This window comes from Pristiophorus japonicus, chromosome 22 (assembly GCF_044704955.1).
Source record: "Pristiophorus japonicus isolate sPriJap1 chromosome 22, sPriJap1.hap1, whole genome shotgun sequence".
Lineage (NCBI taxonomy): Eukaryota > Metazoa > Chordata > Chondrichthyes > Pristiophoridae > Pristiophorus > Pristiophorus japonicus.
Window position 1 is genome coordinate 52593891 of NC_091998.1, and position 18969 is coordinate 52612859.

The 18969-nt window shown below is 47.9% G+C and overlaps 1 protein-coding gene across 2 annotated transcripts in view; it reads left to right on the top strand.

Moving 5' to 3' along the window:
- LOC139235034 (lysyl oxidase homolog 2-like) overlaps positions 1 to 18969 on the top strand; it is a 97119-nt gene that overhangs the window by 191 nt on the left and 77959 nt on the right. For both annotated transcript variants that reach the window (XM_070866135.1, XM_070866136.1), the window contains exons 2-3: positions 12280 to 12654; positions 15021 to 15196. In XM_070866135.1, coding sequence (XP_070722236.1) covers positions 12357 to 12654; positions 15021 to 15196 — 474 coding nt within the window. In that variant the 5' untranslated portion in view covers positions 12280 to 12356. The remainder of the gene's footprint in view (positions 1 to 12279; positions 12655 to 15020; positions 15197 to 18969) is intronic.

Below are 18969 nucleotides of genomic sequence, written 5' to 3' on the forward strand. Positions count from 1 at the left end.
CCCCGCCCCCACGCACCCCCCCCTGCTCCCTGAAAGTTTTCCTCCCGGGCTGAATGTCTAAGGAATGAGTCACAATATGTTACAACAAATCTTTGCAATTAAATGGATGCAAAAACTGCTTCACCTCTCAGAATAAAACGTGGCTTCAAAATGTAGCGGTTGGCTGCCTTTGTGAGATATGTAGAGACCTGGTTAGATCGAGGAATGGAGATTTGTGTGTGGGGGGTGTGTGATTAATTCGGGAGTGGAATCCTAGCTTTCTCTCTCTCCCTCTCTCTCGCTCTTTCACAGATTCAACCCATTCCTGCTCAGTGAGCCTGCCAGAGAAGTTTTGTCAACTAACTTTTACTGTATTGTTCTGCCCAAATTTCTTGCAGGGGTCTTTGTGGGTGGATGTGGGGTTAAAGAGGGAAAACAACATCACTTCGGGTGTGAATTTGAGACCGATTGGCTTGCGCTGCTCCCAACACCTTCTGCGAACTGGAGATGTGGAGTTCTAGCACCACAGGTCTGGAAAAAAGAGGGAAAAGTTATTTTAAATTCAATAGGGAATTCAGGAGAAACTGCTTTAGCCAGAGTGTGGTGAGAATGTGGAACTCGCTGCCACAGGGAGGGGTTGAGGCGAATAGTATCGATGCATTTAAGGGGGAGCTGGATAAACACATGAGGGAGAAGGGAATAGAGGGATATGTTGATGGGGTGAGGTGAAGTAGGGGTGAGAGGAGGCTGGTGTGGAGCATTAACACCAGCATAAACCCGTTGGGCCGAATGGCTTGTTTCTGTGCTGTAAATACTGTGTAACATCAAAGAGCTGATACAAAGCATGTAATCCAAGTCTCTCCAGCAGTGTTTGACCGAGGGGAGGAGTGGGAAAGCCTTGCATCTCGATGCTGAGCCGCACACACTTGCCCGGCATTTTGCAGTTGTCCCTTAACCCCACCTGAATCAGCCCACTGCCCCTTGTTTATTTCTCATCTACATGCTGCCTCTCGGCAATATTGTCTGACAACACGGAGTCAGTTTCCACGTGTGTACTGACGACACCCAGCTCTCCCTCCACTTCTCTCGACGCCCCCCCCCCCCGGCCCCTCCACAGTTCCTAAATTCAGACTGCTTGTCTGACATCCAGTGTTGGATGAGCAGAAATGTTCTCCAATTAAATATTGGGAAGACTGAAGCCATTGTCTTTGGGCCCTGCCACAAAATCTGTTCCCTAGCCATTGACTCCACCCCTCTCCCTCGCATCTGCCTGAGGCTGAACCACACTGTTCGCAATCTTGGCATCATATTTGATCCCGAAATGAGCTTCCGACCACATATCCGCAGCATAACCAAGACCGCCTATTTCTACCTCTGTAACATCGCCTGTCTCCGCCCACTGCCTCAGCTCATCCACTGCTGAAGCCCTCTGTTACCTCTAGACTTGACTTCCAACACATTCCTGGCTGGACTCTCACATTCTACCCGACGTAAACTTGAAGTGATCCAAAACTCGGCAGCTCGTGTCCTAACTCGCACCAAGTCCTGTTCTCCAATGATGTTTGAAGTTAAAACAATAGGCATCTGTTAATTTTTGGCATGTTTTGAGGGAGCTGAAACTGTGGAGGGCTAATCTGTCTTTCTCATTAGTGTATTTTTATGAATCTGTCAGCTGTGGCTCAGTGGGTAGCACGCCTGCCTCTGAGTCAGAAGATTGTGGGTTCAAGTCCCACTCCTGAGACTTGAGCACAACATCTAGGCTGACACTCCCAGTGCAGTGCTGAGGGAGCACTGCACTGTCGGAGGTGCTGTCTTTTGGATGAGACTTTAAACCAAGGCCCCTTCTGCTCTCTCAGTTGGACGTCAAAGATCCCACGGCCACTATTTTGAAGAAGAGCAGGGGAGTTCTCCCCGGTGTCCTGGGGCCAATATTTATCCTTCAATCAACAAAGCTAAAACAGATTACCTGGTCATTATCACATTGCTGTGTGTGGGAGCTTGTTGCGTGCAAAACTGGCTTCTGCGTCTCCCACGTTACAACAGTGACTGCACTCCAAAAGCACTTCATTGGCTGCAAAGCGCTTTAGGACTTCCGGTAGTTGTGAAAGGTGCTATATAAATGCAAGTCTACAAAAAGTACTTTGTGGTGTCACAAGATTGTCATTGCACGTTTTTACAAATAGTTAAAGATTTGGTGTTTCCATAATCCAAAATTCTAAGTACCATCACAAACACGTTTCAACTCTCTCCACCTGCCCACAGCGGCAGAATTGGCTGAGACACTTGAGAAATGTAACCCAAATCTCTCCTCGCTCTTAAATTTCGGGTTATGTTATTGCAGTTGCTGCACTCCGCTGGGGCGTCTTGGCTGTGGAACTGCTGAATTTTATGCGGTGCAATGTACCCAGAGTCAGACCAAACTGCAGGAAGGTTTCCTAGATTCCAACCCATAATAAGCCTTTAACCCTGAAACAGATACCCGCAGCATAACTAAGACCGCCTGTTCCACCTCTGTAACATTGCCTGTCTCTGCCCTTACCACAGCTCATTTACTGCTGAAGCCCTCATCCATCCGTGCAGTGTTGAGGGAGCACTGCACTGTTGGAGGTACCATCTTTCGGATGAGACATTAAACCGAGGCCCCGTCTGCCCTCTCAGGTGGACGTAAAAGATCCCATGGCACTATTTTGAAGAAGAGCAGGGGAGTTATCCCCAGTGTCCTGAGCCAATATTTGTCCTTCAATCAACTTGGCAAAAACAGATTATCTGGTCATGATTACATTGCTGTTTGTGGGAGCTTGCTGTGTGCAAATTGGCTGCTGCATTTCCCACATTACAACAGTGACTGCACTTCAAAAGTACTTAATTGGCTGTAAAATGCTTTGAGATGTCCGGTGGTCATGAAAGGCGCTATATAAATGCAAATTTTTCTTTCTAGAGGTTCCTGTGCTTCCTTTTAGATGTATCTATACGTCTCTGTGGCCTGTCACACATTCCTGTTCCATTCCACCTCACTCCAATCTACAACCTTCAGTCTGCCCATTCTGAAACCCTCTTCCTTCCCCTCTATTTCCTAAACATGCATTTCCAAATACAACTTGCATTTCTATAGCACCTTTAATGTAGTAAAATGTCCCAAGGCACTTCGCAGGAGCAATTATCAAACAACATTTGACACCGAGCCACATAAGAAGATATTAGGACAGGTGACCAAAAGCTTGGCCACAGAGGTAGATGTTAAGAAGCGTCAGAGAGAGAGAGAGAGAGAGAGAGAGAGAGAGAGAATTAGAGCGACACTTTGGGTCTCGGCAGCTGAAAGCACAGCTGCCAAATGTAGAGCGATTTATAATCAGGGATGCGCAAGAAGCCAGAATTGGAGGAGGGTTGTAGGGCTGGAGGAGATTACAGAGATAGGGAGGGACGAGGCCATGGAGTGATTTGAAAATAAGGATGAGAATTTTAAAATCGGGGCATTGCCGGACTTGGAGCCAATGTCGGTCAGCGAGCACGGGGTGATGGGTGAGTGGGACTTGGTGCGAGTTAGGACACGGGGCAGAAAACACAGGGAGTGATGGGTGAGCGGGACTTGGTGTGAGTTAGGACACAGGGCAGCAGAGTTCTGGTTGAGCACAAGGTTAGTGAGTGCAAAGTGGGAGGCCATCCAGGAGACCATTGGAATAGTGCCTGTGATCATCACCCTGAACCTTCTCTCCCACATGCTGCTGTCAACCCTTTTTGTGATGTCCAGATTGCTGACTGAAGCTGCAGAAAGATTAAATTGTTCTTGCATGTGAACACTGGGTCGCGATTCGATTCGGATCGTTATCAATCTTGCACTTTGCTTAGAGACCCAAGCGCACGTCATTCAGACTGAAAACCCAATGACCGGCTTGAATTGAGATTTTAAAATATTTGTAGGAAATTCAACGCTTCTGTCGCATGACTCCTGACTTCCTGCATGGAAGGAATGCAGCAGGGTTTGGAAATGATAGACCAGTGTGGGTGGGGGGGGGGACATGTCATCGCTGTAAAAGCACCTTTACTCTGGCTGTGGAGTCTAGAAACAGGGGTCACAGTCTCAGAATAAGAGGTGAATCTTTGGAATTCCCTGCCCCAGAGGGCTGTGGAGGCTGAGTCTTTGAGTATATTCAAGACAGACATTGATAACTTTCTGGATATGGGAACAGTGCAGGGAAGTGGAGTTGAGGTAGAAGATCAGCCATGATCTCATTGAATGGCGGAGCAGGCTCGAGGGGCCGAATGGCCGACTCCTGCTCCTAATTCTTATGATGTGCTGAGCCAAGGCAATTTGCTTGGTTCTCCAGAGATGTGGAGCACACAGGCCCTGCTTGCACTGGGACAGAGCACAGGATGATATCTGGAACCCAGGAGACACATCCACATTAATTTCCTCTTCCTTTTATCAGAGATAGTCTCCCTGTTTGGGCCAAGAACACTCGCTTGGCCCCATATTTCACCCTCCGGCCAATTGGCAAAGAGAGTATTTCTTGTCCCAGTCAGAAACGCTTGGCCTGCATTGTATCTCCCTTCTGTGTCATTCAATAATGAGGCGGAACCAGAACATTGCAATCTAAGGAGGATTTTTATTTGCGTGATGTTTCCGAGTGTTTCAGGTGCACATGGTTCTACGGAGGAACCTTTTTATGTTAATTATTTTGATTGATGGGTGATGGAATCACCAATTAAAAGGTAGCAAGGCCCCGCCTTCTTAAAGGGACACAAGCCTATTCTGCAAATTAAATAATTTTTGTTTCAAGGGAACTTAACAAAAATCAAATTACATTCTGGTTCCTGGGGGTGATGATGCACGCCAGTCTCTCCGGTACCCACTTGTCGCAGAAGGCTGCAAGTGTACTGGTGGACACCGCGTGCTCCATTTCCAGGGATGCCCTGGTGCAAATTAACCATGGAAGAGAGGCAGGCAGTCAGGCTGAATGACCCCCTCGACCGCCCGCTGCCTGGACCGGTTCCAAGTGGGTCAACACCTGGATCAGCCCCCATTTTCAGGAACTTTATTGCCTTCATGTGGTGATTCTCTGATACTTCCCGTTATCGGGCAGAAACTCACAGGTTGACATCCATGATTCCCCCTTCAGGTGGGTCCTCCCCAGTTGAATGAGTGCAAGTTGGGATGGAGGGAAGCGGGGGTCAGCTGTGGCTCAGTGGGCAGCACTCTCGCCTCTGAGTCAGAAGGTTGTGGGTTCAAGCCCCACTCCAGGGACTTGAGCTCAAAAAAATCTAGGCTGACACTCCCAGTGCAATGCGGAGAGAGTGCCGCACTGTCGGAGGTGTCATCTTTCGGATGAGATGTTAAACCGAGGCCCCGTCTGCTCTCTCCGGTCCCATGGCACTATTTCGAAGAGCAGGGGCGTTCTCCATGGTGTCCTGGGCCAATATTTATCCCTCAATCAACATCACTAAAACAGATTATCTGGTCATTATCACATAGCTGTTTGTGGGAGCTTGCTGTGCACAAATTGGCTGCCGCGGTTCCCACATTACAACAGTGATTACTCTCAAAGTGCTTCATTGGCTGTAAAGCGCTTTGAGATGTCCAGTGGTCGTGAAAGGCGCTATATAAATGTAAGTCTTTTTTAAGGGTTCGGAGCAAGCTGTCAACCTCTTTTAGTCAGTGAGATCTTTGCGCTGGGAAAAGGAAGACAAATTCTATTGACAGTCAGTCCCCAAACTCATTAAAAATGAACTTTGGGAACATTGTCCTGATATGTGTTCTGTATGGCTCAGAGTGGGGACACAGTTGTAATGTTTTGCTGATGTCCTGGCTGAAAGGAGTCTTTGGCTGCAGTTGTGAAAAACAGGAAAGAGTAAAGTCCGTGGGGGAAAATGGCATGAAAATCCTAACTGGGGAATTGTCGTATTCAGGAGATATTTCCTCACTTGGGGGAACGGTAGCACAGCGGTTATGTTACCGGACTAGTAATCCAGAGACAAACGCAAAATACTGCGGATGCTGGAATCTGAAATAAAAAACATAAAATGCTGGAAATACTCAGCGGGTCAGGCAGCATCTGTGGAGAGAGAAGCAGAGTTAACGTTTCGGGTCGATGGCCCATTGTCGGAACTGGCGAATGTTCGAAATGAACAGATTCTGAAGGAGCTCTGAAAGGGGGAGGGGAGGAAAGAACAAAAGGGAAGGTCTGTGATAGGGTGGAAGGCAGGAGAGATTAGAGAGACAAAAGGGATGATGGGCCAAATTGAGATGGTAATGGCAAAAGTTAGAAAAAGGATGAGTCTAGATAGGGTGTGAGTGGCGGGATAATTACCAGTTGTCATGGGAAACGGAGAAAAAAATTGCATAAGTTCAGGGGGCAGGGTGGGCCGGGGGTTTTTGTTTAAAAAAAAAAGAGGAGGTTAGAGAGCAAAATATGGTTCAGAGGTTACGGTCTGAAATTATTGAAGTCAATGTTGAATCCAGAAGGCTGTAAAGTGCCTAAACGAAAGATGAGGTGCTGTTCCTCGAGCTTGCATTGAGCTTCGTTGGAACAGTGCAGGAGGCTGAGGAAGGAGAGATTGGTGTGGGAGTGGAGCAGAAATTTAAAGTGACAGGCGACCGGAAGCTCAGGGTCACACTTACGGACTGAACGGAGGTGTTCCGCAAAGCGGTCACCCAACCAACACTTGGTCTCCCCGATGTAGAGGAGACCACATCGTGAGCAGCGAATACAGTGTACTAACTTGAAAGAAGTACAAGTAATTTGCTGTTTCGCCTGGTAGGAGTATTTGGGGCCCTGGACAGTGGGAAGGGAGGAGGTAAAAGGGCAGGTGTTGCATCTCCTGCACTTACACGGGAAGGGGCCGTGGGAAGGGGAGGGGGTGCTGGGGGTGACGGCAGAATGGACCAGGGTGTCGCAGAGGGAGCGGTCCCTTCGGAATGCGTAGAGGGGAAGGGAAGATGTGCTTGGTGGTGGAATCACGCTGGAGGTGGCGGAAATGGCGGAGGATGATCCGTCGAACGTGGAGGCTGGTGGTGTGAAAGGCGAGGGCCAGTGGAACCCTGTCGTGGTTCTGAGAGGGAGGGAGGGGAAGAGGTGTGGGCAGAAGTGCGGGGAATAGAATAGACACGGTCGAGAGCCATGTTAACCAAGGCGGTGGGGAATCCTCGGTTGAGGAAAAAGCAATCCAGAGACGTGAGTTCAAATCCCAGCGTCCCGCTGGTGAATTTATATTCAGTTAATTAAATAAATCTGGAATAAAAAGCTAACATCAGTAATGGTGACCATGAAACTACCGGATTGTCAGTGGTCTTCGTAGGCAGTGCCCCGGAGTCGAGGATGACTTGCTTCCACACTATCACGAGTTCTCAGGTGACTGAAAAGTCCAATGCAGGACTTAGTCTCTGTCACAGGTGGGGCAGACAGTGGTTGGAGGGACGGGTGGGTGGGGTGCTTGGGTTACCGTGTGCTCCTTCCGCAGTTCGCGCTTGGCTTCCGCGTGTTCCCACTCAGAGTAGTTAACCTGTGGAATTCTCTACCGCAGAAAGTTGTTGAGGCCAATTCGTTTGATATATTCAAAAGGGAGTTAGATATGGCCCATACGGCCAAAGGGATCAAGGGGCATGGAGAGAAAGCAGGAAAGGGGTACTGAGGTTGAATGATCAGCCATGATCTTATTGAATGGCGGTACAGGCTCGAGGGGCCGAATGGCCTGCTCCTGCACCTAATTTCTATGTTTCTAAGAGACTTTGTGTTCGGCGCCTGTCCGGATGCTCTTCCTCCACTTTGAACGGTCTTGGGCCGGGGATTCCCAGGTGTCGGTGGGATGGTGCGCTTTTTCAAGGAGGCTCTGAGGGTGTCCTTGAAGCGTTTTCTCTGCCCTCCTGGGGGCTCGCCTGCTGTGACGGAGCTCAGAGTAGAGCGCTTGTTTTGGGAGTCTCATGTCAGGAATGTGGACAATGTGGCCCGCCATCGGAGGTCATGGATTCACGCCAAGAGTACTTCTCCGCCTTAGTACTTTGGGGATTCCTGAGGCCTTGTTGGTTTTAAGTTGTCGGAGGGCCTTTTCAACCTCATGCCAAGGTGGTGATGGGTAGCATGTAGGTAAAACCCATCTGGTTCACTAATGTTATCTCCTGGGAGAGACACAAAACAGATTTTTTTTTTAAAACCCAGGCTAATTTGGTGGGGGAAAACATCTATGAAATTCCTCTCTGACCCATCTAGACGATTGAAGCTATTCCAGGAGATCGCTCTGGCCCTGAATTCCGTCCTTACCCGGTCTGACCTATGTGACTCCAGACCCACAGCAATGTGGTTGACTCTTAACTGCCCTCCTGAAATGGCCCAGCGAGCCATTCAGTTGTACCAAACCACTACGACAAAGTCAACACTGTGGGAGCACCTTCACCACACGGACTGCAGCGGTTCGAGAAAGCGGCTCACCACCACATTCTCGAGGAGCAATTAGGGATGGTCATAAATGCCGGCCTTGCCGGCGATGCCCACATCCCAGGAACGAATAAATAAAAAGACACTTGTTCATTGAGCAAAATATGAATAAGTAGCGTTGAACTTTATAAAAAATTGTTTTTCTTTTTAAAACAAAAAAAAAATCTGAAAAATAACTTTCAACTTGAGTGGTGAACACAGTCATCGTTTTGTATAAACAATCCCGGCCTAGTTGCCATCAAAGCCTATTAGTAGCAGCTGTGTGACTGAAAACGCGACGATAATCCACTTGCCTTGTAATTTTCTTTCCCCACCTGTGACTATAAATCTTGGCATTGAAGGTATTTAACACAATAACATCGTTTCTGCTCTTTTTCATTGAACTGTGAAAATTTGATGCCTGTGAAGTAAAGCAAATGAAACGAGCCAATTCTAAGTGGATGGGTCTAATTAATCTCGGGTGGCATTCTTCCAGTTACTGCTAAGCTTTGGATTCTACATCTGTTAATTTACTGTGAATTAGAGAGAAGGTTCTGTGTCAAATATGTTTTCAATGTTCATAGAATCTTATCGCAGAAAAGGCTATTCGACCCATCGTACTGTGCCGGTTCTTTTGAAAGAGCCATTCTCCTCTTTCCCCGTAGCTTTGCAAATGTTTCTCTTTCAAGGATACATCCAATTTCCTTTTGAAAGTTGCTGTTGAATCTACTTTCACATGTTCAACCACAAATTACTTCCAAATAAGTCAACCTATTCATGCCGAAGACTTCTCATTCTGCAACGTATTTGGTGGATTCAAGGCTCTGTTTTGCAATTCACAGCATCTTTGCGTGGGGCAAGAAATATTTTTGACAGCATCAAAGCCAAGTTCCCCACCCCTGCCACAAAAACAGGACCGCGAGATTGAGGAGGCGAGATATTCTGAGTTCTCAGACTTCAAGCTCGGGTGGAGGAGACACCATACCACAGGGTTCTCATCTTGTGGTATTGGAATGGAGAGGAAAAGAGGGCGCTGGATGCAGAAATGATCTCAAATGTCCTTCAAGCCAAGTACACCAGTTAGCACAAACTAATGCAGTGTCTATATTCAGCTGCTTGTATTGAGGTTACGTCATCATCATAACAGTCCCTCGGAATTGAGGAAGACTTGCTTCCACTCTTTTTAAAAAAAAAAAATGAGCCCTTGGGTGGTTGAACAGTCCAATTTGAGAGCTACAGTCCCTGTCACAAGTGGGGCAGATAGTCGTTGAGGGAAGGGGTGGGTGGGACTATTTTGCCGTACGCTTTTTCCGCTGCCTGCGCTTGATTTCTGCACGCTCGACGATGAGATTTGAGGTGCTCAGTGCCCTCCCGGATGCACTTCCTCCACTTAGGGCGGTCTTTGGCCAGGGACTCCCAGGTGTCGGTGGGGATGTTGCATTTTATCAGGGAGGCTTTGAGGGTGTCCTTGTAATGTTTCCTCTGCCCACCTTTGGCTAGCTTGCTGTGAAGGAGTTCCGAGTAGAGCGCTTGCTTTGGGAGCCTCGTATCTGGCATGCGGACAATGAGTTTACGAACATATGAACAGTGACGGACAGGTAAAGACCCTCTGGTCAATCGATACCTTGTGTATCACAACCTTTCCCGAAAACACGTGATCTCCTGGGACAGGCAAAAAAACAGATTTAAAAAAAAAAACCCAGGCCAATTTGGGAGGGGAAAACAGCTATGAAATTCAAAAAGGAATTAGATGTAGTCCTTACTACTAGGGGGGATCAAGGGGTATGGCAAGAAAGCAGGAATGGGGTACTGAAGTTGCATGTTCAGCCATGAACGCATTGAATGGCGGTGCAGGCTCGAAGGGACGAATGGCCTACTCCTGCACTTATTTTCTATGTTTCTCTCCGACCCATCTCGGCGATTGAAGCTAGTCCAGGAGATCACTCTGGCCCTGAAATCCCTGCAGTACCCACCTCCTGTAAGAGGTAATCTCCGCTCCAGCCAGAAACAAGTCCAGCTTTCGCTTGAAGCGATTCAGCAAGTCTGCATCCACCACATGAAACAGCAGCTTGTTCCAGAGGTCTACTATTCCCCTGGGAAAAGAACCACCTCTTCACGGCTAACCTCGATCTAGCTCTATACAACTTAAATTTGTGCCCCCTAGTCCTACCTAACCTATTTAATTGAAATAAACTGTCAGCTGGAACACCATCTATTCCCTTCATTATCTTGTAAACCTCAATCAGATTCCTCCCCACCGTAAGTCTATGCTGCTCTAAGATAAAGAGTCCCAACTCTTTTTTTAGCCTATCTTGATAACCAAGATGCTTTAGATTTGGAATTAGTCTGGTGGCCCTCCTCTGCACCCTTTCCCGAGCCTCAATATCACCCACTTGTTCTGCTTCTGTAATCGAAGCTGGAAAAGAAACGGCAACAGACTGAGTGACATTCCTGCTGCTGTGGATGGTTGAACAGATGTCATTTGTACTCTGCGGATTTTCCCAAGAAGTAGAGGAACATTTTGTGCCTTGACGGGATGTAACTCTAGACTGTGGGGGTGGGGGGGAGGCACTTTGGTCTGCAGAGGTAAGACCGTGTGGAAGAACCAAATGCTGTCCCCACATCCTTGCTGACTGACTTTCAGATGTTTGAGGGAGCTCTTTATCTCAGCAACCTGCAGCTAGCTGCGTGGAGAGGACCTGCTGGTTTCTCACCTGGTGAGCAGGTTGACACGCGAGCCAACCTGCTCCGCGAATTCTGCCCAGCCTCACCGGTGCCATGTCACTGGGCACATGGGTGCTGCCAGGCAGTTGTACGTTTCCGCACCGCAGCAAGCAGCCTTTCCCCTCCGCCCCGCCCCCCCCGCCCTCCATGTTCTCTCGGTCAGAGGGGAGTGCGTGAAGTGACAGAAATTGTCTGGCGACTCTCCTGGTCTTCCACGTTGTCTGTTTGGCTCGTATGGGGAAATGGAGAATACTCTGAGGCTGCTGGTAACTGGTCTAGGCTCCTGACACTCACCAGCTTTATAGACTCTGGTGTAACTCTGATCCAAAGTGAAGCCATTTGAGGACCAGTCGAGACACTTAATGTTAAAAATACTCAGTTTAACTTTTACTAGAAGGTGGATATGTTTAAGATTTTTAAAATATTTACAAAAGATATATGGCAGTCCATGCCGGCATTTATGCTCCACTCGAGCCTCCTCCGTCTTTCCTCATCTAAATCTATCAGCATAACCCTCTATTCCCTTCTCCCTCATATGCTTGTCTAGCCTCCCCTTAAATGCATTGATACTATTCGCCTCAACCTCTCCCTGTGGCAGCGAGTTCCACATTCTCACCACTCTCTGGGTAAAGAAGTTTCTTCTGAATCCCCTACTGGATTTCTTGGGGACTATCTTATATTGATGGCCTCTAGTTATGCTCTTCCTCCACAAGTGGAAACATTCTGTCTGTATCCACTCTATTAAAACCTTTCATCATTTTAAAGACCTCTATTAGGTCACCCCTCAGCCACCTTTTTTCAAGAGAAAAGAGACCCAGCCTGTTCATCTTTTGGCTCGGGGTCGATTTATTTTTGTCTGATTCTGTTCCTGTGAAGCGCTGTGGGATGTTATAAATACAAGTTATTGTTTATTGTGAGTTAATTGTTCATTTCTCCAGGTGAAGATGATAAATCTGAACAAGGTGAGCAACATCGGGGTTGGTGCAAGTTCGAATCGAGCTGAACTGAAGATGCAGCACTGATGTCACATGCACAACCTGCTGAAGATAACTTGTTGGTCTCCCTGTTCAGTCAAATGAAAATCAATGGTCGAGAATGTCGTCTGCAGAACACGCTCCTGACAGCGAACTTCACTTTTTTTTCCATTCAATTTGTGTTTTACTTCTTGCAGGAGACGGACTGGCCTCTGGAACCCGAGACCGAAAAACACAGCGCCGATTTCTTCATCGTCCCAGCAAGCCACGAAAAATGAGAGCCATTCTCTGCGCGCTCCAACACTGCTTGGCGCTGGCAGTTCTCCAGTGTGTCTTTGAGCCTCGCTGCTTGGCACAGAACGAAGAGCAGCAGGTGCCCAAGATTCAGCTCCGACTCTCTGGCCGCAGGAAGAAGGGCAACGAGGGGCGGATTGAGGTTTACTACAATGGCGAGTGGGGCACCGTGTGTGACGACGAGTTTACCATCGCCACGGCCACTGTGATCTGCAAGGAACTGGGCTACGTGCAGGCCGAGAGCTGGGTGCCTGGCGCCAAGTATGGCCGAGGGGAAGGTAACCTTCATTACTATAGGACCCATGGGAAAGGCGGTGGTGATCCGTGGCTTAACAATTTAGTGACTGCATGTGTCGCCTCATTGCTTTGTTACTGTGACATATCCCCATACAGTTTTGGTCTTCTTCCCCAAGGAAAGATTATACTTGCCTTTTATGCTCCACAGTGCTCAGGTGGGGCCTCACCAAAGCCCTGTATATTCATTCGGAGGGAAGATCATGAAAGTGAGACCAACTCTTTCCCCTTGTTTCCCCCCCACCCACCCAGGCATTTCTCCCCCTTCCTTCTGATGATATTCACCTTCCAGTGAAGAGCACACAGACTCCCTGCTGTTTTAAGGTGCTGTGTAGCAAGTCTCCGCCCTTGGCTAAGTGATTGTGAGGGGTGAGAGAAGAGCCCAGGCTTTATTTTTTCCATAAGAAATAGGCCCTTCGAACCTGCCCCGCCATTCAATAAGATCATGGCTGATCTTTTACCTCAACTCCACTTTCCCGCCCGATCCCCATATCCCTTGATTCCCTTCGTGCCCGAGGATCTATTGATCTCTGGCTTGAATATACTCAATGACTGAGCCTCCACAGTCCTCTGGGGCAGAGAATTCTAAAGATTCACCACCCTCTGAGTGAAGAAATTCCTCCTCATCTCAATCCAAAATGGCCAACACATTAGCCTGAGACTGTGACCTCTGGTTGTAGATTTTCCAGCCAGGAAAATTAACTTCTCAACTTCTACCTTGTCAAACTCTCTTACGAATTTTATGCAGTTAAATGCGATCATCTCTCATTCTTCTAAACTCCAGGGAATAGAGACCCCATCCAATGAATCTCCCCCAGGAATCAATTGAGTGGACCTTTGTTGCTCCCTGTCTAAAGCACGTGTATGCTTCCTTGGGTAAGGAGATCAAAACTGTGCTCAGTGTTCCAGGTGTGGTCTCACCAAAGCCCTGTATATTCATTGGGAGGGAAGATCATGAAAGTGAGGTCAACTCTCTTCCCTCTTGCCCCCCCCCACCCCTCTGCCCCCAAGGCATTTCTCCCCCTTCCTCCTGATGATATTCACCTTCCAGTGCTGTTTTAGGGTCAGCATCCAGAATCCAGCCGATACACAAATTGGCTGGCCGCAGAGAGGTGGTGACGGCAATGCAGCGGTGTAAACCCCAGGACCATTTTCCCCTTCACCCCGGTGCCTTCCTGTGGCACTGTGCTCTGTGGGGCTCCCCTGAGCTTCACCTCGTTCCAGCGCTTGACTGTTCCCCGGGGTCTGTGGAAAGTAATTGCGTTTGAACAAAAGTTACAGCACACACATGCCACATGGTCCATGCAACTTAGAAAAATAGCCGAGGCCAGCTGGAACAGACAAACGCAAGGATTTATCCAAGTAATTAATGTCCCATCAATAACTACATCTGTAACCCTGACGTGACCCAGTCAACAATTTGGGAACATTAATGGAGTATTTCTGCAGCCAAGTAATAGGCTTCAGATCAATTGTTTATAATTTTAGGGATTTTCGGGCAAATGTTTGTAGGCAGACAGACCAGGAAACGTGACCACATTCAGCTATGAACTCATTGAATGGTGGTGCATGCTAGAAGGGCTGAATGGCCTACTCCTGCAGCTATTTTCTATGTTTCTATGTTTCTAAGCTTTTCTGTCAACACAATTGGTCCACTGGAACATCATGCGGTGAGATTTGGGATTGAGATTTGGAAATGACTAATCCGGGGAAGGGCTTGGGCCTTTTTGAAGGTTTTTTTTCTTTTGGGTGGGAGGTGGGGTTGGGAAGAGAACTTTGGGGTTTCATCTCCCCTCTAGCTCCAAAACATCAGGGAGTCCCAAAGATGTGATTGCACTGGAAAGGGTGCAGGAGAAGATTTACGGGGATGTTGCCTGGACTGGAGAATTTTGGCCACGAGGAAAGATTGGAGATGCTCGGTCTGTTTTCTTTGGAGTTGAGGAGTCTGAGGGGAGACCTGATTGAGGAGTATAAAATTGAGGGGCCTGCATAGAGTGGATAGGAAGGACCTGTTTCACTTGGCAGAGGGGTCAACAACCAGGGGCATAGCTTTAAAGTAATTAGGGGGAGGTTCAGAGGAGATATGAGGGGAAATTTCTTCACCCAGAGGATGGTCTGGAACTCATTGCCTAAACGGGTGGTAGGGGCAGAAACCCTCAATACATTTAAAAGATACTTGGATGTGCACCTGAAGTGCCGTAACCGACAGGGCTATGGACCAAGAGCTGGAAAGTGGGATTAGGCTAGGTAGCTCTTGGTCGGCCGGCGCGGACAGGATGGGCCGAAATGGCCTCCTGCCGTGCTGTAAGTTGCTGTGAAGTCCAGGCTGATGCTTTAATCTTCCCTGCAGGCCGTATCTGGATGGACAACATCCGTTGCACCGGCGGGGAGACCACCCTCGCGGCCTGCCGCTCCAACGGCTGGGGGGTCACTGACTGCAAGCACACGGAGGATGCCGGGGTGGTGTGCAGCGAGCGGAGAATCCCCGGCTTCCGGTTCACCAACACCTTCATCAATGACATCGAGGTGAGCCTGCAGCTTCCGTTCGCACGTGGCCCATCGCATCCATGACGTCCCACTTTCGGACACGGGTAGCCACAATGCCTGGACTTGGGATGCAACCTTGAAATCAGAGCCAGGTCACTCGGGAGAGAAGTTGGGAAACATTTCTTAACCCACAAGGTGGTAGAAGTGTGGAAGACACTCTCTCAAAAAGCTCAATTAATAGGTTTAAACCCGAGATCGATATATTTTGAGCTAGCTAGGGGTATTCAGGGATATGGAGCCAAGGTGAGTTAGGAATAAAATCAGCCATGGTCCCACTGAATGGCAGAGCAGGTTCGAGTGGCTGAACGCCTCCTCTTGTGCCGATTCCTACTCTCGCGTCTATAGGTGTGTGCGTGTGTGTGTGTGGCCGGCCTCTAATGTAGTGAAATGTCCCAAGTCACTTCACAGGAGTATTATGCACTAAACATTTGACAGCGACCCACATAAGGTGAAATTATCACAGGTGATCAAAAGTTTGGTCAAAGAGGTATGTTTTAAGGAGCGTCTTGAAGGAGGATAGAGGGGCGGAGAGGTTTAGGTGGGGAGTTCCAGAGCTTGGGGCCCAGGCAACAGAAGGCATGCCACCAATGGTTGAGCGATTTATAATCGGGGATGCTCAGGAGAGCAGAATTAGAGGAGCGAAGACATCTCGAGGAGGAGTTGTGGGGTTGGAGGAGATTAGAGATCGGGAGGGGTGAGGCCATGGAGGGATTTGTAAACATGGATGAGAATTTTGAAATCGAGGCGTTGGTTAACCAGGAGCCAATGTAGGCTGGCGAACACAGGGGTGATGGGTGAGCGGGACTTGGTGCGAGTTAGGACATGGGCAGCTGAGTTTTGGATCACCTCTAGTTTAGAGGGTAGAACGTGGGAGGCCAGCCAGGAGTGCGTTGGAATAGTCAAGTCTAGAGGTAACAAAGGCATGGATGAGGGCTTCAGCAGTGGATGAGCTGAGGCAAGGGGCGGAGACGGCCGATGTTACGGAGGTGGAAATAGGCGGCCTTAGTCATTAAGCGAGAGAATGCAGTGGTGGCACTGGTGGGCTTCTCGTGATCACTGAGGGAACGCTTCACGCAGTTGCATCAGCAGCACATGGCGGCTTCTAACTGAGAGAATGATTGAAGAAGCCTCACAAAAATGGGAAGGGGGTGAAAACAGTCACATAAACAAAAATCTCCTTTTACAATATGATGTGGATATGATGTAATTGGCATCACGGAGACATGGCTCCAGGGTGACCAAGGCTGGGAACTCAACATCCAGGGGCATTCAATATTTAGGAAGGATAGACCAAAAGGAAAAGGAGGTGGCGTAGTGTTGCTGGTTAAAGAGGAAATTAATGCAATAGTAAGGAGGGACATTAGCTTGGATGATGTGGAATCTGTATGGGTGGAGCTACGGAATACCAAAGGGCAGAAATTGCTAGTGGGAGTTGTATACAGACCACCAAACAGTAGTAATGAGGATGGGGACAGCATCAAACAAGAAATTAGGGACGCGTGCAATAAAGATCCACAGTTATCATGGGTGACTTTAATCTACATATTGAGTGGGCTAATCAAACTGGTAGCAATGCGGTGGAGGAGGATTTCCTGGAGTGTATTAGGGATGGTTTTCCAGACCAATATGTCGAGGAACCAACTAGAGGGCTGGCCATCCTAGACTGGGTGATGTGTAATGAGAAAGGACTAATTAACAATCTTGTTGTGCGAGGCCCCTTGGGGGAAGAGTGACCATAATATGGTAGAATTCTTTATTAAGATGGAGAGTGACACAGTTAATTCGGAGACTAGGGTCCTAACTTGGGGAAAGGTAACTTCGATGGTATGAGATGTGACTTGGCTAGAATAGACTGGCGAATGATACTTAAAGGGTTGACGGTGGATAGGCAATGGCAAACATTTAAAGATTACATGGATGAACTTCAACAATTGTACATCCCTGTCTGGAGTAAAAATAAAACTGGGAAGGTGGCTCAACCGTGGCTATCAAGGGAAATTAAGGATAGTGTTAAATCCAAGGAAGAGGCATATAAATTGGCCAGAAAAAGCAGCAAACCTGAGAATTTTGTAATACAGCAAAGGAGGACAAAGGGTTTAATTAGGAGGGGGGAAATAGAGCATGAGAGGAAGCTTGCTGGGAACATAAAAATTGACTGCAAAAGCTTCTATAGATATGTGAAGAGAAAAAGATTAGTGAAAACAAACGTAGGTCCCTTGCAGTCAGATTCAGGTGAATTTATAATGGGGAACAAAGAAATGGCGGACCAGTTAAACAAATACTTTGGTTCTGTTTTCACGAAGGAAAACACAAATAACCTTCCAGAAATGCTAGGGGACTGAGGGTCGAGTGAGAAGGAGGAACTGAAGGATATCCTTATAAAGTGGGAAATTGTGTTAGGGAAATTGATGGGATTGAAGGCAGATATATCCCTGGGGCCTGACGGTCTGCATCCCAGAGTACTTAAGGAAGTGGCCATAGAAATAGTGGATGCATTGGTAGACTGTTAGAAAATGGTCATCAACTGTGGATCAGTTCCTATGGACTGGAGGGTAGCTAATGTAACACCACTGTTTAAAAAAAAGGAGGGAGAGAGAAAACGGGTAATTATAGATCGGTTAGCCTGACATCAGCAGTGGGGAAAATGTTGGAATCAATTATTAAAGATGAAATAGCAGTGCATTTGGAAAGCAGTGACAAGATCAGTCCAAGTCAGCATGGATTTATGAAAGGGAAATCATGCTTGACAAATCTTATGGAATTTTTTGAGGATGTAGAGTTGACAAGGGAGCACCAGTGGATGTGGTGTATTTGGACTTTCAAAAGGCTTTTGACAAGGTCCCACACACGAGATTGTTGTGCAAAATCAAAGCACATGGTATTGGGGGTAATGTACTGACGTGGATAGAGAACTGGTTGGCAGACAGGAAGCAGAGAGTCGGGATAAACGGGTCCTTTTCAGAATGGCAGGCAATGACTAGTGGAGTACCGCAGGGCTCAGTGCTGGGACCCCAGCTCTTGACAATATATATTAATGATCTAGATGAAGGAATTGAGTGTAATATCTCCAAGTTTGTAGATGACATTAAACTGGGTGGTGGTGTGAGCTGTGAGGAGGATGCTAAAAGGCTGCAGGGTGACTTGGACAGGTTAGGTGAGTGGGCAGATGCAGTATAATGTGGATAAATGTGAGGTTATCCACTTTGGTGGCAGAAACACGAAGGCAGAATATTATCTGAATGGCGGCAGATTAGGAAAGGGGGAGGTGCAACGAGACCTGGGTATCATGGTTCATCAGTCATTGAAATTTGGCATGCAAGTACAGCAGGCGGTGAAGAAGGCAAATGGTATGTCTGCCTTCATAGCTAGGGGATTTGAGTATAGGAGCAGGGAGGTCTTACTGCAGTTGTACAGGGCCTTGGTGAGGCCTCACCTGGAATATTGTGTTCAGTTTTGGTCTCCTAATCTGAGGAAGGACATTCTTGCTATTGAGGGAGTGCAGCGAAGGTTCACCAGACTGATTCCCGGGATGGCGGGGCTGACATATGAGGAGAGACTGAATCAACTGGGCCTTTATACACTGGAGTTTAGAAGGATGAGAGGGGATCTCATAGAAACTTACAAGTTTCTGACTGGATTGGACAGGTTAGATGCGGGAAGAATGTTCCTGATGACGGGGAAGTCCAGAATCAGGGGACACAGTCTTAGGATAAGGGGTAAGCCATTTAGGACTGAGATGAGGAGAAACTTCT